Source organism: Herpailurus yagouaroundi, unplaced genomic scaffold (assembly GCF_014898765.1).
Source record: "Herpailurus yagouaroundi ecotype Mexico unplaced genomic scaffold, PumYag 77, whole genome shotgun sequence".
NCBI lineage: Eukaryota > Metazoa > Chordata > Mammalia > Carnivora > Felidae > Herpailurus > Herpailurus yagouaroundi.
In genome coordinates, this window is record NW_024412388.1 from 58,187,595 (window position 1) to 58,209,497 (window position 21,903).

The following is a 21,903-nucleotide window of genomic DNA, read 5'->3' on the forward strand; positions in this document are numbered from 1 at the left end:
CTTCTATTTTTCCTAATGTAAGCTTTGAAGGCGACAAATCACTCCCAATTTCTCGAGCTATCTCCTGCCATTCTTAACACACGTTTTATTATCACTTACTTGTATTTTGTAATGTTCAATATGATTTCTCCTCTGACTCAAGAGTTCTTAAATTTAAATTTTTACAAAACTTTTAAAGTTATCTTTTGGTTAATAATTTATAACTTGAATTATGGTCCAAGAATTTGGCCTTTTTAATACAAGTTCTTTGAAGTTTGTTGAGAATTTCTTTACATCTGGTACGTGGTTGATTACAAGTTTTTCATATGCACCTTTAAAAACATTTATTTAATTGTTTGTTTGTTTGTTTGTTTGTTTGTTTAGAGAGACAGAAAGAGTGTAAGCAGGGCAGGGACAGAGAAAGAAGGAGACACAGAATCCAAAGCAGAGTTCAGGCTGTGAGCTGTCAGCATAGAGCCCAAAGCCCAGCTTGAACCCACGAACCATGAGATCATGACCTGAGCTGAAGTCAGATGCTCAACTGACTGAACCACCCAGGTGCCCCTCATATGCACTTAAAAAAAAAAAATTGCTATGTAATGGTTGAGTTCAGTGTTCTCTATGTGTCCACTAGTTCAATCTAGTGGCCATCAATTCTATATCTTTTCTTTTATTTTTGTTTGTTTATTTATTTTTTATTTATTTTTATTTTTAATATAATTTATTGTCAAATTGGCTTACATACAACACCCAGTGTTCATCCCAACAATGGCCCTCCTCAATGCCCATCACCCATTTTCCCTGTCTTTTGATTTGCCTCCATCCCTCTCTGTTTGTAACTAGTTTTTCCCCTTCCCTTCTCCTATGGTCTTCTGTTAAATTTCTCAAGATCCACTCATGAGTGAAAACATATAGTATCTGTCCTTCTCTGACTGACTTATTTCACTCAGCATAATACCTTCCAGTTCTATCCATCTTGCTGCAAATGGCATGATTTCATCCTTTCTTGTTGCAAAGTAGTATTCCATTGTATATATAAACCACATCTTCTTTATCCATTCATCAATTAATGGACATTTAGGCTCTTTCCATAATTTGGCTATTGTTTAAAGCACTGCTATAAACATTGAGGTACATATGCCTCTATGTATTAGCACTCCTGTATCCCTTGGGTAAATTCCTAGTAGTGCTATTGCTAGGTCATAGGGTAGTTCTATTTTTAATTTTTTGAGGAACATCCACACTGTTTTCCAGAGTGGCTGTACCAGTTTGCATTCCCAACAACAGTGCAAGAGGGTTCCCGTTGCTCCACATCCTTGCCAGCATCTGTAGTTTCCTGATTTGTTCATTTTAGCTACTCTGACCAGTGTGAGGTGGTATCTCAGTGTGGCTTTGATTTGTATTTCCCTGATGAAGAGTGACATTGAGCATCTTTTCATGTGTCTGTTGGCCACCTGGATGTCTTCTTTAGAGACATGTCTATTCATGTCTTTTGCCCATTTTTTCACTGGATTATTTGTTTTTCATGTGTTGAGTTTGGTAAGTTCTTTATAGATTTGGATACTAACCAAAATTGACTAACCTTTATCCAATATGTCATTTACAAATATCTTTTCCCATTCAGTCAGTTGCCTTTTAGTTTTGTTGATTGTTTCCTTTGCAGCACAGAAGCTTTTTATCTTGATGAGGTCCCAATAGTTCAATTTTGCTTTTAATTCCCTTGCCTTTGGAGATGTGTCAAGCAAGAAATTGCTGTGGCTGAGGTCAAAGAGGTTGTTGTCTGCTTTCTCCTCTAGGGTTTTGATGGTTTCCCTGTCTCATATTTAGGCCTTTCATTCATTTTGAGTTTATGTTTGGGTATGGTGTAAGAAAGTGGTCTAGTTTCATTCTTTGGCATGTTGCTGTCCAGTTCTCCCAGCACCATTTGATAAAGAGATTTTTTTTTTCCATTGGATGATTTTTCCTGCTTTGTCAATGATTAGTTGGCCAGACATTTGTGGGTCCAATTATGGGTTCTCTATTCTATTCCACTGGTCTATGTGTCTGTTTTTGTGCCAGTACCATACTGTATTGATGATTACAGCTTTGTAGTAGAGGCTAAAGTCTGGGATTGTGATACCTCCCACCTTGGTTTTCTTTTTCAATATTACTTTGGCTATTTGGGGTCTTTTGTGGTTCCATACAAATTTTAGGATTGTTTGTTCTAGCTTTGAGAAGAATGCCGGTGAAATTTTGATTGGGATTGCATTGAAACAAATGAAAATGAAAACACAACAATCCAACCGCTTTGGGATGCAGCAAAGGCAGTACTAAGAGGAAAATACATTGCAATCCAGGCCTGTCTCAAGAAACAAGAAAAATTCCAAATACAAAATCTAACAGCATACCTAAAGGAACTAGAAGCAGAACAACAAAGAAACCCCAAACCCAGCAGAAAAAGAGAAATAAGAAACATCAGAGCAGAAATAAATAATATAGAATCCAAAATAAAAAAACAGTAGAACAGATCAATGAAACAGAGTTGGTTTTTTGAAAAAATGAACAAAATTGGTAAACTCATAGCCAGACTTCTCAAAAAGAAAAGAGGGAGGACTTAAATAGATATAATCATGAATGAAAATGGCTTTATCACAACCAATCCCTCAGAAATATAAGCAATTATCAGAGAATACTATGAAAAATTATATGCCAACAAACTGGACAACCTGGAAGAAATCAACAAATTTCTAGACACCTACACACTACCAAAACTCAAATGGGAAGAATTAGAAAATTTAAACAGACCTAAAGCTAGTGAAGAAATTGAATCATTTATCAAAAATCTCTCAGGAAATAAGAGTCCTGGACCAGATGGCTTCCCTGGAGAATTCTGCCAGACATTTAAACAGAGTTAAATACCTATCCTTCTCATGCTGTTCTTTTTGTCTGTTTTCAATAAATTTTTGAGAGATATTTGTTAAAATACCCTGTTATCATGTTACCTCCATGTAGGCAAGTTAAACTTTTCTTCAAATATTTTCAAGGTAATGATGGTAGGTGCATACAAGTTTAGAGTTATATATTCCTCATGAGCTGGTATTTATTAGCAGATGGCCACTCTCTCTCTAGTAATACATTTTGCTTCAAATCATTATTGTTGCATAAACTTTCTTTTGATTAATTATGCCAGTTTTATTATTTTTCCATCAAGTTTTCGGTGTATCACTAGTAATAAGATATAGCTTGATTTCTTTTAAATGTTTATTTATGTATTTTGAGAGAGAGTGTGAACAGAGCTGGGGAGGGGCAGAGAGACAGAATCCCATGCAGGCTCTGTGCTGCTAGCACAGAGCTGGATGCAGGGCTCGATCCCATGAACCATAAGATCATGACCTGAGCCAAAATCAAAAGTTGGATGCTTAATGACTGAGCCACCCAGGTGCCCCTCACTTGAGTATTTTTAATATTAATATACATGATAGTTTTTGTTTTTAATTGGAGAAACTAATCCATATTTATTTAAGGCTACTCTGGGTATATTTTCATTAATATATTCCATACTAGTCTTCATTTTTATCTATATTGCTTCTGTTAAGTATTTACTTGTTTTCCATTATATTTACTAAATATATATGTTTTATTTTTATCTTATTCCATTTATCTTGCTTCTACCCTGTAGGAAATTATGCACCTTATTAATATTGCTTTAGTTGTTACCCTAGAAATTTTTTAATTACTGTAGAAATTAATTTAAAGTTAATCAGTATCTTTAACCTCCTCATAAAGCAAATATGTGAGATTTTTTAAATCAGATTATCTTTTCCCTGATTCATATACTTTTCTTCTTCAGAATTTTAGTTCTATGTAGATTTTTCCAGCTTTATTGACCTATTAGTGACATGAAACATATATAAATTTAAGGTATAGAGTGTGATGATTAAATACATGTATATATTACAAAATAATTACCACAATAAGATGTTAAGTTATCAATAAGTTACCACATCTCCATCCCTTCACATAATTATGATTTGTGTGTATGTGTGTTTGCGTAATAACATTTAAGATCTACCTTCTTTAAAACTTTCAACTATATAATATAGTACAGATAATTATAGTCACCATTCTGTGCATTAGATCTCCAGATCTTATTTATCTTATAGCTTGGAATTTATAACCTTTAACCAATATCTTCCCATTTCTCCCATCCCACAGTCCCTGACAACCACCATTCTACTTTCTGTTCCTATGAGTTCAAATTTTTTAGATTCTGCATATAATTGAGATCATACAGTATTTGGCTTTCTCTCTCTGATTTCTTTCACCTAGCATAAAGCCATCAAGATCCATCCATGTTTTCACAAAAGGCAGGATTTCCTTCTGTTTATGGTTGCATAGCATTCCCGGAGATACACACACACACACACACACACACACACACACACACACATATGTATTTATTTTGAAAGAGAGAGGGAGAGAGGCAGAAGCAGAGGGAGAGAGAGAATCCCACCCAGGGTCTGCACTGTCAGTGCAGAGTCTAATGTGGGGCTCGAACTCATGAACCATGAGATCATGACTTGAGCTGAAATCAAGAGCCGGACACTTAAACAACTGAGCCACCCATGCACCCCACACCATACCTTCTTTCTTCATTCATCTGTTGATGGACACAGGTTATTTCTATGTCTTGGTATTGTGAATATGCTGCAATGAATATGGAGGTGGAGATATCTCTTTGAAGTAAGTGTTTTCATTTCCTTTGTGTATATACCCAGAAGTGGGATTGCTGAATCATGTGGTAGTTCTATTTTTAATTTCCTGAGTAAACTCCATACTGTTTTTAATGGTGGCTGCAGCAGTTTACATTTCTACCAAGAGAGCACAAAGGTCCCCTTTTCTCCACAGCCTTGCCAATACTTGTTTCTTGTTTTTTGGTAATAGCCATTCTAACAGGGAGGAGGTGATGTGTCATTGTGGTTTTGATTTACATTTCCCTGATGATTAGCGATGTCAAGCATATTTTCATGTACCTGTTGACCATTTGTATGTCTGCTTTGGAAAAGTCCTTTGCCCATTTTTTGATAAGATTATTTTGGTTTTTGTTTTATTTTGTTTTAGTATTGAGTCATATGAGTTCCTTGTACATTATGGATATTAGCCCCTTATTCGATAAATGGTTTAAAAATATTTTCTCTTATTCCATAGGTTACCTTTGTATTTTGCTGATCATTTCTTTTGGTGTGCACAAACTTTTTAGTTTTATGTAGTCTCACTTGTTTATTTGTGCTTTTGTTGTTTGGGTTTTGATGTCATGTCCCCAAAATCTTTGCTAAAACCAATGTCAAAGAGCTTTTTACCTATATTTTCTTTTAGTAGTCCTACAGTTTCACATTTTACATTTAGTATTTAACTCATTTTGAATTAATTTTTGTAAGTGATATAAGATAGGTGTCTGATTTCACTTTTTCCCATGTGGTTATCCAGTTTTCCCATCACTATTTACTGAAGAGACTATCCTTTCATTTATTGGCTACCTTGTCAAAAATTAGTTGACTGTATATAAGTAGGTTTATTTCTGGGCTCTCAATTCTATTCTGTTGATCTATATGTCGGTTTTTATGCCACTACCAAACTGTTTTCAGTTACATTTATGTATGTATGTATGTATGTATGTACGTGTGTATGTATGTATTTACCTATCTCTTTACTTTGAGAGAGAGAAAAAAAAAGCATATGGACAAGCTGGGGAGGGGAAGAGTAGGTGAAAGAGAATCCCAAGCAGGCTCTGCACTATTAGTGCCTGATGCAGGGCTCTATCCCACAAACCTTGAGATCATGACCTGAGCCAAGATCAAGAGTTGGACACTTAACTGACTGATCCACACAGGTGCCCCCTTATATTGATGTTTTAAACCTTAATTAAAAATTTTGCCATTTTTATTTTTCTATAGCCAATGCTTCTTTAGATTTAACCAACTGTGTATTTTAAATTTTTAAAAATGTTAATGCTATTACTTCTTGTAGCTCAGACCTCTCTGCTAGAGTCATTTGCCTTATTCCTAAAAGATACTCTTTGACAGTTGTTTTGGTGAAAGTGTCTTGGTAGTAAACTCAGTTTGTCTTTTTCTAAAAATATTATCATGTTGTCCTTTTCCTAAAAAGTAGTTGTAAGGGGCGCCTGGGTGGCGCAGTTGGTTAAGTGTCCGACTTCAGCCAGGTCACGATCTCGTGATCCGTGAGTTCGAGCCCCGCGTCGGGCTCTGGGCTGATGGCTCAGAGCCTGGAACCTGTTTCCGATTCTGTGTCTCCCTCTCTCTCTACCCCTCCCCCGTTCATGCTCTGTCTCTCTCTGTCCCAAAAATAAATAAACGTTGAAAAAAAAATTTTTTTTAAGTAGCTGTAAATACTATATTACTTACTTTTAGTATTTTAGTAATAACATCTAATGAATCATTGCTTTAATTGGTAAATCTTCTGTCTTTCTCTTTCTCAATCTTTAGAAGGTAATCTTTCCTCTTTGGTAATATTTAAGATCTACTGCCTTTGATACTCTGCAGATTCATATAAGTTTACATATAGTTATTTTTGATTTATCTTATTTAGAATTTGTTGAGCTTCCTCAACCTGAAGATGAGGGTCTCTCAACAATTCTGGAATTCCTTAAGAACCTCATCCTCTTTTTCTCTACTAAATTTTATGTACATTTCAAAAAGCTCTTCTTACTGTATTCTTCATGCCATCTAACCAGTCTTTTCTATTTTCCATCTCCATGTCTTTCATTCAGTTCATTTCTTCTTACATCTAGTTCACAATTACTTTCTCCAGCCATGTTTATTCTTCTGTTCTGTGAGCTCTTTTTGATAATGTCTTGTTTTATCATCATGCTATCTTTCAAATCATACTTTTATTTCTGTGTATAAATTGCATTTTGTGTTTTATAATTCTAGTATTTGCATTATTTAGAGGCAAGATTATTTTTCTGTAGTATCTCATTCAGTTGATTATTTAATTGTATATTTAGTGATTTTTTTTTAATGATCCCATGTTTCTTGGAACTTTATCTGTGGGAATTCATTGAGGCCTGAATTTAAAATACATTCCTTCAGGGGCGCCTGGGTGGCGCAGTCGGTTGAGCGTCCGACTTCGGCCAGGTCACGATCTCGCAGTCCGTGAGTTCGAGCCCCGCGTCAGGCTCTGGGCTGATGGCTAGGAGCCTGGAGACTGTTTCCGATTCTGTGTCTCCCTCTCTCTCTGCCCCTCCCCCATTCATGCTCTGTCTCTCTCTGTCCCAAAAATAAATAAAAAAAAAAAAACGTTGAGAAAAAAAAATTAAATACATTCCTTCAGAGGAGACTTGTATTTACTTTTACCAGTTATTTGGGGGCAGTAGTAATCTAGACCACCTGTAACTCTGGATTCGGTTTTAAGGAGCTTTATAGATACTGTGAATTCCACACCCTAACTCCCCTAACTCACTGGAAGATAGGCTGTGGTTGGAAATCCCTAGAAGGCTAATGTTTTTCTTTCTGTGTCTTTTTTATTTCTTCCTTTTCTTTTCTTTTTCCCTACCTTTTTCCTTTCCTTTCCTCCCTCCTTCCATTCCTTTTTTGTACCAGTTTTCCTTCTTTCCCTTCCTTTCCTTAGTTGTTTCTTTTTTTTACCTTTCCAATTTTTTTTCTTTCCCTCCTGTCTCTTCCTTTCCTTTCCTTCCCTTCCTTCCTTCCATCACTCCTGTCTCCCTCCATCCCTCCCCTCCCCCTCCCTCTCTCTCTTTCTCTCCCCTTCATTTCTTCTTTCTCTTTCTTTCTTTCTTTCTTTCTTTCTTTCTTTCTTTCTTATTCTTTTCTTTCTTTCTTCTCACTTCACTCAGAGCCAAACTGAAAAAAAGCATGCATTCCCCACCAACCCTCTTTGCAGGACTGTTTTTTCTAGTTCATTCACCCTTAGGAGATCCCAACTCTAACTGGTGTGGGCTGTAAGCCAAGCTCCCACTCTGTTCAGATCCCAAGCAGTTTTCCATCCTTCTATTTACAAAACAAAACAAAACAAAACAAAACAAAATGAAACAAAATGAAACAAAACAAAACAAAACAAAAAACACCTCAGCCTTCAGGCACCAGAGACCAACAGATATCACTGGAGCAAAAGTTAAATGTAGACCTATTTAACTCTATGCATTATAATTTTCTTTGTTATTCTGGAATTTGAGGAATTCTTGTACTTTACAGCCAGAATTTAGTTGTGTGTGTGTGTGTGTGTGTGTGTGTGTGTGTGTGTGTGTAGCTCTGCTTCACTACAATGTTTTTCTTTGAATAGTTAGTCCACCATACTGTTAAAAACAGAAATTGACAGTATCACTTCATGTCTTTATTTTCAGTGCTAAACATAGACCATAGCATATGATAGGTATTCACTAAATGTATTTTAAATGCATGTAAATGTTGTAGATTCAGAGCATTCACTCAAAGATCCAAGTCTCCTCATGCTTTGAAACTAATTATCTGAAACTAGTTTCAGTTACACAGTCTTTGAGTGGGAATACCTTTAAATGCTATAGAAAGTCCCATTATTATTCCTCTTTAGCCTTCATCTGGCTAACTTGTGCTGTCTCTTGGGTGATCCATTTTTTCATCACCCCGTCCAGGTGTACTCTCATGAGTCAACCCCCACCACTATCATCAATATAATTTGGTGCAGATATTCTCCTTTTGTGTTTTCATCACACCTGATATTTATCTTTGCAGACTTTTTATTCACATTGTATCTAATTTATTGTCTAAATATTAAATTGTAAGCAATCTGATCGCAGTTGCTGTGTCTTACTCACTTTGTGACCCTTTCACTTAGCATAGTATGTAGTTTGTAACAAGTATCAGTTAATGGTTTTCCATGAATAAATGAATATTATGCCTTTTAGAATATACATTTTTGGCTCCAAATATGTTTTATTTCAACACTCAGACCTTTATCTTTTGTATCAGCTCTCTTAAAAAATATCTAACCATTGGGGCGCCTGGGTGGCTCAGTCAGTTGAGCATCCCACTTTGGCTCAGGTCATGTTATTACGGTACATGAGTTTGAGCCCCACGTTGGGCTCTGTGCTAATAGCTCAGAGCCTGGAGCCTGCTTTAGATTCTGTGTCTCCCTCTCTCTCTGCCCCTTCTCCAATGTCTGTCTGTCTGTCTCTCTCTCTCAAAAATAAATAAACATTAAAAAATGTTTTTAAAAATCTAACCATTGCTTTCCAGAGTCAGTAATTTAAATTGTGTACTCTTCTCAAACCAATTTCTGTCAGAGTTAAACTGCTTCATTTAGCCCAAGAACACTTCACTACAAAAATATTTTAAGACTCAAAACAGTTTTGTTTTTGAAATGTGAAATATCATTAACAAATGAAAACCAGGATAACCATTACCATTAACAGGCTTACTCTATTAACTATTAATTATGTTTTCTCTTTTATACTGTATGAAAGAATTGCAGCTATTTCATAATCATTATTTCATTTTCATTCAAAGCTTGAATCTTGCAAGAATCACTAAAATGCCTTCTTAATTTCTTTGCCAACTTGTAGACATTTTGACTCATGTTCAAAGCTGACTGCTTTGTTCATGAAATTTAGATTCCACTGAGATTGTTTACCTATCTGAAATTTCCAGTTCAGTGAAGTACCACTCTCGGCTGGAATTTGCCACTTTCCTCATTTTTCCCTTGGCTTATCTAAGTGTACTTTCAAAGATATTTATTCAGCATACACTATGTACAAGACACTGTGCTAGCTGCTTTGGCATATACAAAGGTGAAACAAGTTGATATCAAGATGAATTAAACAAGACTCTTGCCTTCAAAGACCTCATCATATAGAAAAGTAAGAAATCAATTACTATATAGGTATGCCTCTGTATCTGCATATATAAATACTCAGAATGTCTAACAGTTATCAAGCTCTTACTATGTGCCTAATACTTTTACAGTTTCATAAGTTATTCATTTCATTAAATCCAAGGCTATTAATCAATACAATAAGGTATGCCATCATTGTGCCACTAAGAAAGGTACACTCCTTAAAAATTGTAACTTGCTCATGATTGTACAATTCATTACAAATATCAAAGATGTTACTATGTAAAAAAAATGCGGTACTTAAAATTAATGAAATATATTAACTCATTTAAATATCTCAACAACCCTTCAAGTTAGGTAATGTTATTTTCCCATTTTTACAAGTTAGGAAATTGATAGAGTTCAAAGATGTTAGGTAACTTGCCTAAGATCACACAGCTAATAACTAATGCATGGGAATTAAACCCACATCAAGCTGATTCAAAATGCCATGCTTTTAACCTCTATACCAGAGGAGTCTTCAATTTTCCATGCAATAAGGTGTTTAGGAGTTTTTAGAACTATGCTCTGGACATAGATCATTTAAAAGTGAAAAAGAATATAGTGTCCTCTATTAATTATTTTTTTTATTTTATTTTTTCCAAGTTTTTATTTAAATTCCAGTTAGTTAACATACAGTGTAATATTAGTTTCAGGTTTAGAGCTTAACGATGATCACTTTTATACAACACCCTATGCTCATCACAACTACCCTCCATAATAGCCACCACCTATTTAAACCATCCCCCTGCACACCTCCCCTGTAATCATCAGTTTGTTCTCTACAGTTAAAAGTCTGTTTCTTGGTTTGCCTCTCTCTTTTTCCCCCATGTTCATTTGTTTTGTTGCTTATATCCACGTATGAGTGAAATCATATGGTATTTGTCTCTCTCTGACTTGTTTCACTTAGTATAATAGTCTCTTTGCTCCATCCACATTGTTGCAAATGGCAAGATTTAATTTTTTTTATGGTTGAATAATATTGTATTGTATGTATATACCACTTCGTCTTTATCCATTCATCAGTTGATGGACATTTGGGCTTTTTCCATAATTTGGTTATTGTTGATAATGTTGCTATAAACACTGGTGTGCATGTATCCCTTCAAATCAGTATTTTTTGTATCCTTTTGGTAAATACCTAGTAGCGCAATTGCTGGGTCATAGGGGTAGTTTCATTTTTAACTTTTTTAAAAAAAAATTTTTTAATATTTATTTATTTTTGAGAGAGACACAGTGTAAATGGGAGAGGGACAGAGAGTGAAACATAGTATCTGAAGCAAGCTCCAAGCTCTGTACTGTCAGCACAGAGCCCAACATGGGGTTTGAACTTAGGAACCATGAGATCATGACCTGAGCCAAAGTCAGACACTTAACCAACTGAGCCACCCAGGTGCCCCTGATTTTTAACTTTTTGAGGAACCTCCATACTGTTTTCCAGAGTGGCTGCACCAGTTTGCATTTTTTCACCAACAGTGTTAAAGGGTTCCCTTTTCTTCATATCCTCACCAACACCTGTTGTGTCCTATGTTGTTAATTTTAACCATTCTAACAGGTGTGAGGTGATATCTCATTGTTAGTTTTTATTTGTATTTCCCTGATGATGAATGATGAGCATCTTGTCATGTGTCTATTAGTCATCTGGATGTTTTCTTTGGAAAAATATCTATCTATGTCTTCTGCCCATTTTTTAACTAGATTATTTAGGGTTTTGGTATTGAGTTTTTTAAGTTCTTTACATATTTTAGATTCTAATCCTTTATCATATATGTCATTTGGAAATATCTTCTTCTATTCAGAAGGTTGCCTTTTAATTTTGTTGATTGTTTCATTCACTGTGCAGAAAAGCTTTTTATTTTGATGAAGTCCCAATATTTATGTTTTCTTTTATCTTCTTTGCCTCAGGAAACATATCTAGTAAGTAGTTGCTATGGCCAGTGTCAAAAAGGTTATTGCCTGTGTTTTCCTCTAGGATTTTAATGGTTTCCTATCTCACACTTAGGTCTTTAATCCATTTTGAATTTATTTTTGTGTATGATGTAAGGAAGTAGTCCAGTTTCATTCTTTTGCATGTTGCTGTCCAGTTTTGCCAACATCATTTGTTAAAAACTGTCTTCTCTCTGTTATAGAAAATCCACCCCCCCCCCCCCCCCGCAAAATTGCCAGAACTGATACATGAATAAAGTCACAGGATACAAATTCAGCATACAGAAATCTGTTGCATTTCTATACACCAATAATGAAGCAACAGAAGGAGAAATCAAGGAATCAATCCCATTAACAACTGCACCAAAAACCATAAGACTCTTAAGAATAGACCTAACCAAAGAGGTAAATGATCTATACTCTGAAAACTATAAAATGCTGAAGAAAGAAATTGAAGATGACACAAAGAAATGGAAAAACATGCTGTGCTCACGGATTGGAAGAACAAATATCATTAAAATGTCAATATTATCCAAAGTAATCTACACATTTAATGCAATTCCTATCAAAATACCACCAGCATTTTTCACATAGGTAGAGAAAAATAATCCTAAAATTTTTGTGGAACCACAAAAGACCCCAAATAGCCAAAAAAATCTTGAAAAAGAAAAGCAAAGCTGAAGGCATCACAATTTCAGACTTCAAGCTATATTACAAGGCTGTAGTGATCAAGACAGTATGTTACTGGCATAAAACCAGACATAGATTGATAGAGCAGAATAGAAAACTCAAATTAACCCGCAACTATATGGTCCATTAATCTTCAACAAAACAAGGACCTCTAATTAATTCTTGAGATAAATTGAGAATTTTGTGGTGATGATGAAACTTGAATTTAAAAAAAAGCTGTTTGAAAATAATTTGTCCGAATTTTGAATAAAATGGTTATAGTAATCAGATTAAAGAGTTAGTACATCTTACCAACATCAATCATGAGGCATTTGAATTTCCAAAATCTTTATATGTATAACTAACCACATTGCATGTGGGTGGACCTAATGGTCCTAACAGAATGATAGAGACTGTGCAAAAATTTAAATTAACATCTACCATGAGTATAGACATCTGTTTTTCTATTTTTTAAAGGGAAAATTTGTAATTAGTAAAAACAATCCATCAAAGTTTTTTTTGTTTGTTTTTGTCTTTTTGGTTTTTTGGTTTTTTGTTTTTTTAGGTTTTATAAAAAGAGGTAGTGACACTTCTGTATGGCATTTTGAAATTCTAGCACTATGTTAAGTATTGGAAATAATCTTTATAAGGAGCCAAAAATGACCAACCAAAAGCAAGAAACTGTATGTTTTATCTTAAGGAAAAACCAGTGCAATCTAGTTTTTAAAAAACTAATGAATTAAGAAATAACAACCATGTATTACATTGTTTTTGCCTATAAATAACTAATTCCATGAAAGAATAAGCACTAGGTAAATGCTCTGTGGGCCAATAGCATAGTCCTGGATACCAGACACTTTATCTGTGGAAATTCAGCAAAATACAATTAGAAATGTCAAATAGAAAGAAATCTCATTAAGATAATTCTTCCAGAAATGAATAAAAAATTCTGCCCCAACTGTTCATATCTTGAGTAGTCAAAATGAGATTGGCAGAGCTAAAAAACCTAACATTGTTTCCCAAAATATGGTACTGGAAACACCCGCATCAAAATAATCAGATCAGTAGAGTGTATTGTTTAAAAATGCAGATTTTGAGGGGCACCTGGGTAGCTCAGTCGGTTAAGCGTCTGACTTCGGCCCAGGTCATGATCTCACAGTTCATGACTTTGAGCTCCACATGAGGCTCTGTGCTGACAGCTTGGAGCCTGGAGCCTGCTTCGGATTCTGTGTCTCCCTCTCTCTCTCTGCTTCTCCCCAGCTCATGCTCACAGTCTGTCTCTGTCAAAAATAAATAAACTTAAAAAAAAATGCAGGGGCGCCTGGGTGGCTCAGTTGGTTATGTGTCCAACTTCAGCTCAGGTCATGATCTCCTGGTCTGTGAGTTCGAGCCCCGCGTCGGGCTCTGTGCTGACAGCTCAGAGCCTAGAGCCTGCTTCAGATTCTGTGTCTTCTTCTGTCTCTGCCCCTCCCCTGCTCATGCTCTGTCTCTGTCTCAAAAATAAATAAAAACATTAAAAAAAATTTTTTTAATGCAGATTTTGATCCCCATCCCAGACCCATCATGTCAGTACTTCTTTGGGTAAAGCCCAAGAATCCACATTTGAAACAAGCACCTCGATTTACCAGTGATTAAAACCATGCTGGATGTAAGAACCATTGCTTTAACACTTAACTCTTCTCCACATAGTACTTTGGACTGATGGCAGATATGAACCAATCACTAGTGATTTTTTTAGCTAAATATCAGAAGTTAAATGTTTTGGGGCACGTGGGTGGCTCAGTTGGTTAAGCGTCCAACTTTGGCTCAGGTCGTGATCTTGCAGTTCGTGAGTTCAAGCCCCACTTTGGGCTCCATGTTGACAACTCAGAGCCTGGAGCCTGCTTCAGATTCTGTGCCTCCCTCTGTCTCTGACCCTCCCCTGCTCACACTCTGTCTCTCAAAAAATGAATAAACATTAAAAAAAATCTTTTAAATAAAAAAAAATAAGTTAAATGTTTTATTTGCTAGATGTTTATGAAGCACTGTGTAGGGACACAGAGAAATATGAGCCCATGTATTCAATTGTATCACAGTACTTGCATGCCAAATAAACAACTGTCAAACATGGTTAAATGGAAGTAATACGTGGTTGCAGAGAAAGAGAATTGAGGTTACCCTGGTAGCTGTGGGAATAGAAAGGAAGGGACAACTCCAGAACATATTTGAAAGAAAAAAAAAATCAATAGGATCAGAGGCAAATTGAACATTAATAGTAAACAGTAGGGGAAGAAACAATCCCTTGTGTTTTGAATTTGGATAGCAGAGAATAGTGACGCACTAACATGGAGATGGAAAATGAAGCATTCTGAAAAGAATTGAGAATATGAGTGTGGAAGAAGGTGAGACTTTTGCAGCTGGTCCTTTTATTACCCCATTTATAAAGATGGTGATTTGAATTTTGTTGCTGAGTTTATGTATGAATGGATTTAACCAAATTGAAATCTAATTAATCATTATTTTTTTTACAGCAATTGTTCAACTGTCAAGCTCTAAGAAAACTAAGTATTCCTGATAATGATCTTTCAAATCTGCCAACCACTATTGCTAGTTTAGTTAATCTTAAAGAACTCGACATCAGTAAAAATGGTAAGATTCTCATCTTATCTCTAAATAATTTGAATTTTTATATGAAGACATACTTTGTTTTCTCTTAGCAAATGATATAACACTTTTTATTTGATTTTGTTTTAACTCCAAGTTAATTTTGTTGAAACGTTAAATCTTAAACTATAAATCAAAGACAGAAAACCTCTCTCCCCTCCACTTATTAATATCTCTGGCTCACTCAGGCCTTATTTCCCCCCTGTATTCAGATATGTGATTTAATCTTTTGCAGAACATTTTACTATCTTTACACCATTTATTTTCCTCATAGTCAGAGTAAAATTTTTTCCTACATGTTCAGTGAGGTGTACCTATTCACTGTACTTGGAATTGAACTCCCAATTTCCCTTACTTTGCTCCATGTTTCCACATAACACTGACCATCTTCTCAGTATTATAGAATTCACTTACTTATTATGGTTACTGCCTATCTTTTCCTGCCTCAGATTGTAAATTCTGTTATTAGGCAGGAGGGATTTTTCTGTTTTGGTCACTGATATATCTATCTCAGATGTCTTGAGCAGTGGCTGGGAAATAATAAGTGCTTAGTAGTATTTGTTATATTCTGGCCAAACTCACATGTGTGGTGATGTTAATGCTGATGCTAATGTTGATGTTCATGTTGATGACATTTTCCTTTAAATGTTTGTGGGATTTCCTGTGTTCTCATATATTCATAAATCTTCCAAATTAACTTGGCTCCTTATTTTACTAGAATAAAAGAAAGATTAGTCAAAAGGGTTATGTCCAGGCACTATGAGGATATAAAACATTACCCTCAATCATTAAACAAGTTGGTTAAACGTGTGTGTGCATGTATGTGTGCATGTATGTGTGTGTGTATGGGTGTGTGTACATGTGCGTGTTGCTTTTTTTTTTTTTCAGGCAGTATGTTTAGTGCCAAAGGAACAGGCGTAAACCAAACAAGTCCCTCCCTTCATGAAACTTACATTTTAATGGATGCATTAGACATTAGACAAGTAATTATGGATGATTAAACAAACAATTAGTGTGAAGATACGTTGGATGTGAAGGGCATGTATACTAGTAGAATAAATCCAGTTGCTGTGGTTAGGGAAAGTTACCCTAAGAAATGATACCTAAGTCCAGACAGGACAAATAGAAGTTGTTATTCAGTAGCTGTAAAATTTCATTTATGCTGGATGAGTAAATTATAGAGATCCACTTTACAACATGGTGCACATAGTTAACAATGTTGTGCAATTCAAAAATTTTTAAGAAGGTAAATCTCATATTAAATGTTCTTACCACACAAAAAATATGGAGACACAAGGAAACTCTGAGATGTTTTGGATAAATCTATTACCTTGTTTGTGGTGATGTTATCACTGGTATTTGCATATGTCCAAAGTCATTACGTTATATATATTCAATATGTGCAGTTCTTTGTGTATCAGTTATACTTCAATAAAGTGTTTTTTAAAAAAAAGGAAACAAAAAAATAAAGGAAAAACTAACAAGCATACTAAAAAAAAAAAGAAGAAGCAGCTAGGTAAGACTGGTTTGACATTCTAGGTACATAAGGATCTTAATGTGTCATTAAAGACCACCAGAAAAATCTCTTGATCACATGTAAACGTAGCATACCTAAGAAACTCTGGAACATCCCATTTAAAATTAAGATCCTGCTGTTATTATCCACTAGATACACACTCTATTTCCTTTCCCCATTTCATTTTCTTTATACTATTTATGAGAAACCGACATACTACATATTTAAATTGTTTATATATTGTCTAGAGTCCCATTTACTAGAATTAAATTCAGTAATGTTCCAATGTTGTTGTCCTAGTAACTGGTATATCTTTATTGCCTAAAACAGTGTGTGGCATACTATAGAAGCTCGATAAATATTATTGATTGAATTCATGAATGTTCCTTTTGGAACATGGAACACTTGTTGATAGTACCAGTGTGAATTGCTAGTGATTTCTTCAAGTCTATGAGTCTAAGAGTCATGGAGACATCTACAGTGTCACTAGGGAAATAGGACTAACACCTATAAATAAATATCATGAGGCTGTACAATGAGATGCTTAAATATATGGCACAAGTTACAATGATAAATTCTTAGAAAGTTAAGACTATTTTATTAGGGAATTATTCAATAAAGGCTATGGATTGAGGAAGTGAGAACATTTCATTTGAAGAAAACAGTATGCAAACGGGGACACACACATCTGTCTACACCAACCTGACTTACCACTTGGAGGGTTTTCAGGAAGACAATTCTAAAAGGACCACATGTTGACTTAGAATAGCAACTAAATTTAGATCCATTGAAAGATGACATTACATCTACCTTTATTATGAATAGATTTATAGGCCACATATTTGTGTGGATTGATATTTTGGTACATATATATTGCTTATATATTTACATATATTAACACATCAAGTTCTATTTTGAAATTACAATTTATGAAAAATATTATATGGACAAATATAATGCATCCCTTGGTCTTTAGTCAGCTTTAGCTGAGTATTCTGAGTAAATAAATATCTATTTTTTAAGAGGATTAGAAAAAACTTTTCTAAATATAAACATGAAATTCCTAAGAAATATGTTATTTTTATAATTATCTCCTAGTGGCCCTCTTGCATCAAGACATTTTTGTTGCCAGGAAGTGAATTGAGAGTTGTATGTCCTCAATTCAGAAAGAACTCTGTGAGCATCCTTAGAAGTCCTTGTGAATGTTGTTAGGGACTTTTTGCTGTGCTTATGGTCTCTATGTTCTGGAAATATTTATGCAAAAATACATGCTAGACATGGCAAAATAATCTGCAAAGTTAGCAGCACAAAAGGTTTGAGGAACACGATGATATATCAGCCATTGCTAAAAGTTACACAAACAGTAAAAGATTTTGACACATCAATACTTTCACAAAATTGTACCTAAAAAAGCTATCCCTGAAATCTGTGGCAGAGATCTAGATAGTTACTTAAGAGCCATAACTCATCCTTTGGGAATCTGTCAAGGGAAGAAAGACTAGATAGGAAAAAGTAAGGGCAGTGTCAGCATCACCGTTGACAAGGTTGGAATAGTCCTGGTGGAAGAGTCAAGGCATGAGAGAATATAATCTGCATTGGCATTTAGGTACAGACAGTAGAATGATTAATTTGAGGCAGGGACTCACTTAAGGACTAGTCAATCTAGGTAAAAATTTGCTTGAAATGTGCTTGAATTTGATATGTGACCTTTTATGACAAAACTAATTCACTCGGAGGCTTATTTTAATTGTCCATGTGGCCCCCAATCTTTACTTTTCACATCCATTTCTGCCACTTGAAATCCTGTTCACTGTTTAACTTCCATAATTTAAAATTACTCTTTTATATTAAAACATTAGATAAGTGAACTATTGTGTATAGAAAACATCTACACTATTTGTGTGAATAGCTTTCATCTACCTCTCTAACCACAACTCCAAAGGACCCATATCCCCTTGCATATCATCCTCAGGTAATGCCAGATTGTTGTTCCCAAATGCATCAGGCTGGCTACTCATGACACAAGGAAACAATACTATTTTGTCTGCCCAAAATATTCCTTCCTTCCCACTGCTGTAACTCCTCAACCAGAGTCCTCATCACCTTTAAGAGACATTTCAGATGTGATTTATTCTGAGATACATTCCTGACCTTTATACACAAAGAGAATTAATTGTTCATTCGTCTGTGATAACTTTATGCCTTGTATATATTTTCATTTTGAACTTATCTCACTGTTTAATTTCTGTATACCCTTATATATATGATTATATTATGCAACTCTTGAAATCAGGCACTATCTTATTCATTTCTGTATTTGGAGCTGCTAAAACAAAGGCCAGCAACCATGGCAGGTGCTCAATAAATATTTGGCAAATAAATAAACATTATACAGAAGCATTTTTTAACAAATATACACTTGTATATTTATATTATATTCCATTAGGGACCTACATAGAATAGGGTCCCCACCTGCTATCCTGGGGAACTGTTAAGTGTAACTGAGTGCTGGAAAAGATGGAAATGGCACTGTAATACATAATGAATAACTACTAAAATCAGCACTAGCCTGACATGTAATAATATATTTAATATCTTTGCTCTCTGGAATAATGACTACTTTGTGTCAAGTTTTGGTCTCTTCCTTGAGCTTCAGATTGGTGTAGACAACTGCAGGCTGAACATAGCCATAATACGTTTCACAAACACCCCAAACATTGTATTTAAAACCAAATGTCATCTACCCTAACCTGCACTGTTAGAATTTCACTGTTACATTAGAGAATCTACATTGTAGCCTATGTCAACTGAAGTACATTAAATAGGAGAATAACCTAGCCATATCTGCAATTTAGAAAGAGTGCTAACGCTACTTTGTGAAGGATGAGTTTGGTAATGGTGGTGGGAATAGGGGGGATAGGGAGACCAATTAGAAGGCTACTTAAGTAGTCTAGCAAAGAGACAAAGGGACTAAATTAAGATTGTAACAATGGGAATGGTGAGAAGGAAACAGACATGTTTCCTCCATGTGCATTGAGGAGATAATTTGCAAGATTTGGTAACTGAATGCATATGGGAGTTGAAGGAAAGAATGGATTTTTACATTGAATGCCTACAAGTATTTCATTCCACGCATGTTTCTGAAATTTGTCCTTAAATGATCAATGTACATGTAATGATAGTAGCTAAAGTATCAATATTCCCACTGTTAATGTTCTTGCCAACATTTGGGATTATTAGATATTTTAAGTGTTGGCTAATCAGATGAATATATAAAGGTAGGTTGGTCATTTGTATTTCCATAATCACCAGTAAAGTTGGCATTTTTAAATTTCTTTTTATTGGCAAGTGTAGATTCTTTCTTTACAAATTGTCTTTTTGGCACATTTTCATTTTGGCCCATTTTATTTCTTTTATTGTTTGTCTGTTAGGTTCCTGGTGATTCAAAAGATCTATTTACTGTGAACACTTTTTCCTTGTTAGTTAAATGGGCTACAAATATTATCTCCAAATTTGTGGTTTGTCTTTTCACTTTGCTTAGGATGCCATTTGTCATGGAGAAGTTGCCAATTTCAATGTAATAAAATTTGTCACTCTTTCCTTTATAGTCTGTATTTTTAAAGCTTAAGAACTTCTTTCCTACTTTAATATCATAAATATATTTCTCTATATTTTCTTCCAAAAGTATTAGTTTTTCTTTTCACATTGAGGCCCTTAATCCATTTGCAACTTACTTTCCTATGCTGTATATAATCAAAATTTATTTTTTCCATATGAGTAAGATGATTAATTGGTCCAGCAACATTTATTACATCATCCCTTGTTTCCTCATTAATTTTTAATTCAACCTCTTTTACATATGAAAGACATTTTTTTCCAAACTCTTTCCTGCCCTGTCAGCCCACTTGCCTGTTCCTGCGCCAATATCACATTTTTATGATCACTATAACTAATATTAAGTTTCAATATCTGATAACCCAAGACCTCATTTTTTTCCTTTTCAAGAGTGCCTTGCTATTCTTGGTATTCAACTCTTCCATATGAATTTTAGTTTTAACTTCTTGAAATTTTTAAACAATTTATTGGCATTTTTTAATCGGCTTGGATTAAAGATTAATATGGGAAGAAATGATATGTTTGTGACAGTAACTATTGTAATCTATGAGCATACTATGGAACTTTAGCTTTATTTAAGTCTTATTTTGTGTCTTTCAATAAGGTTTTGTGATTTCCTTCAAGAGAGACTTTCACACATTTTGTCAAGAGTTATCTCTATCTAAGCAGTTTAAGTTGCTAGTTTATATTGTATTCATTTTTTAAAAGTGATTTTTACAGCTTTAGTTCATGTTATATGGAAACATTATTAATTTTCATATTTTAATCTTACATTCAGCAATGGTGCTGAATTGTAAGTTCTCATACATAACCACTAGATTCTTTTGAATTTTTTATGTATAAAATTATATTTTCTGCATGTGACAGGTTTTTCTTCCCCACCCTTTATATGTTTATATTTTTTGAGTCATTTTTTAATAAGTTATAATTTCCAAGGAAATCACCTATCCCATCATGTAGATACTCAATTTTATTGTCAAACATCACCCATAGGCTTCTCTTATGTGTTTCATATATCTCTACCATATCAGTGGCCATTTGTTCCTTTGTATTTCTAATACTGTTTACTCATGACATCTTTTACTTTAAAAAAAAAAAAATGTAAACATTTATTTATTATTGAGAGACAGAGAGAGACAGAGCATGAGAATGGGAGAGGCAGAGAGAGAGAGACACAGAATCCAAAGCAGGCTCCAGGCTCTGAGCTGTCATCATAGAGCCTGAAACGGGGCCTGAACTCACAAACCACAAGATCATGACCTGAGCCAAAGTCCGGTGCTTAACTGACTGAGCCACCCAGGCGTCCCATGTCTTTTACTTTTCTTTTTTTTAATCATCCATCCTGCCAGAAGTTTTTCTACTTTACTAACTTTTCAAATAATACTCTTTGGCATGTTAGTGTCTCTATTTGTTGGCTTGTTTATTTTCCATCATTGATTTTTACTTTTCTATTTCCAACTGCAGCAATGTTTATCATTCTCCTCCTTTCTTAGGATTTACTCAGTTACTTTCAGTATTCTAACATATTTGAGACTTTTTTAGTCATCACATTATTCTTATTGAACTATATTGCAGACTACATGGTCTAGATTATACTGATTTCTCGTTATTGACTTTCACATTGTGGCCAAGTGTATTGTCAATTTTATAAATATTTGGTTTTGTTTGTAATAAAAATACATATTTGGGTT

The 21,903-nt window shown here is 34.7% G+C and overlaps 1 protein-coding gene across 11 annotated transcripts in view; it reads left to right on the plus strand.

The window, feature by feature from the left end:
- Window positions 1-21,903, plus strand: part of LRRC7 (leucine rich repeat containing 7) — a 567,116-nt gene that overhangs the window by 229,965 nt on the left and 315,248 nt on the right. For all 11 annotated transcript variants that reach the window (XR_005788652.1, XR_005788653.1, XM_040470602.1 and 8 more), the window contains exon 4: window positions 14,949-15,066. Coding sequence is in view for 9 of the 11 variants with exons in the window: in XM_040470602.1 (XP_040326536.1) it covers window positions 14,949-15,066 (118 nt within the window). In the remaining 2 variants the exon portion in view is untranslated. The remainder of the gene's footprint in view (window positions 1-14,948; window positions 15,067-21,903) is intronic.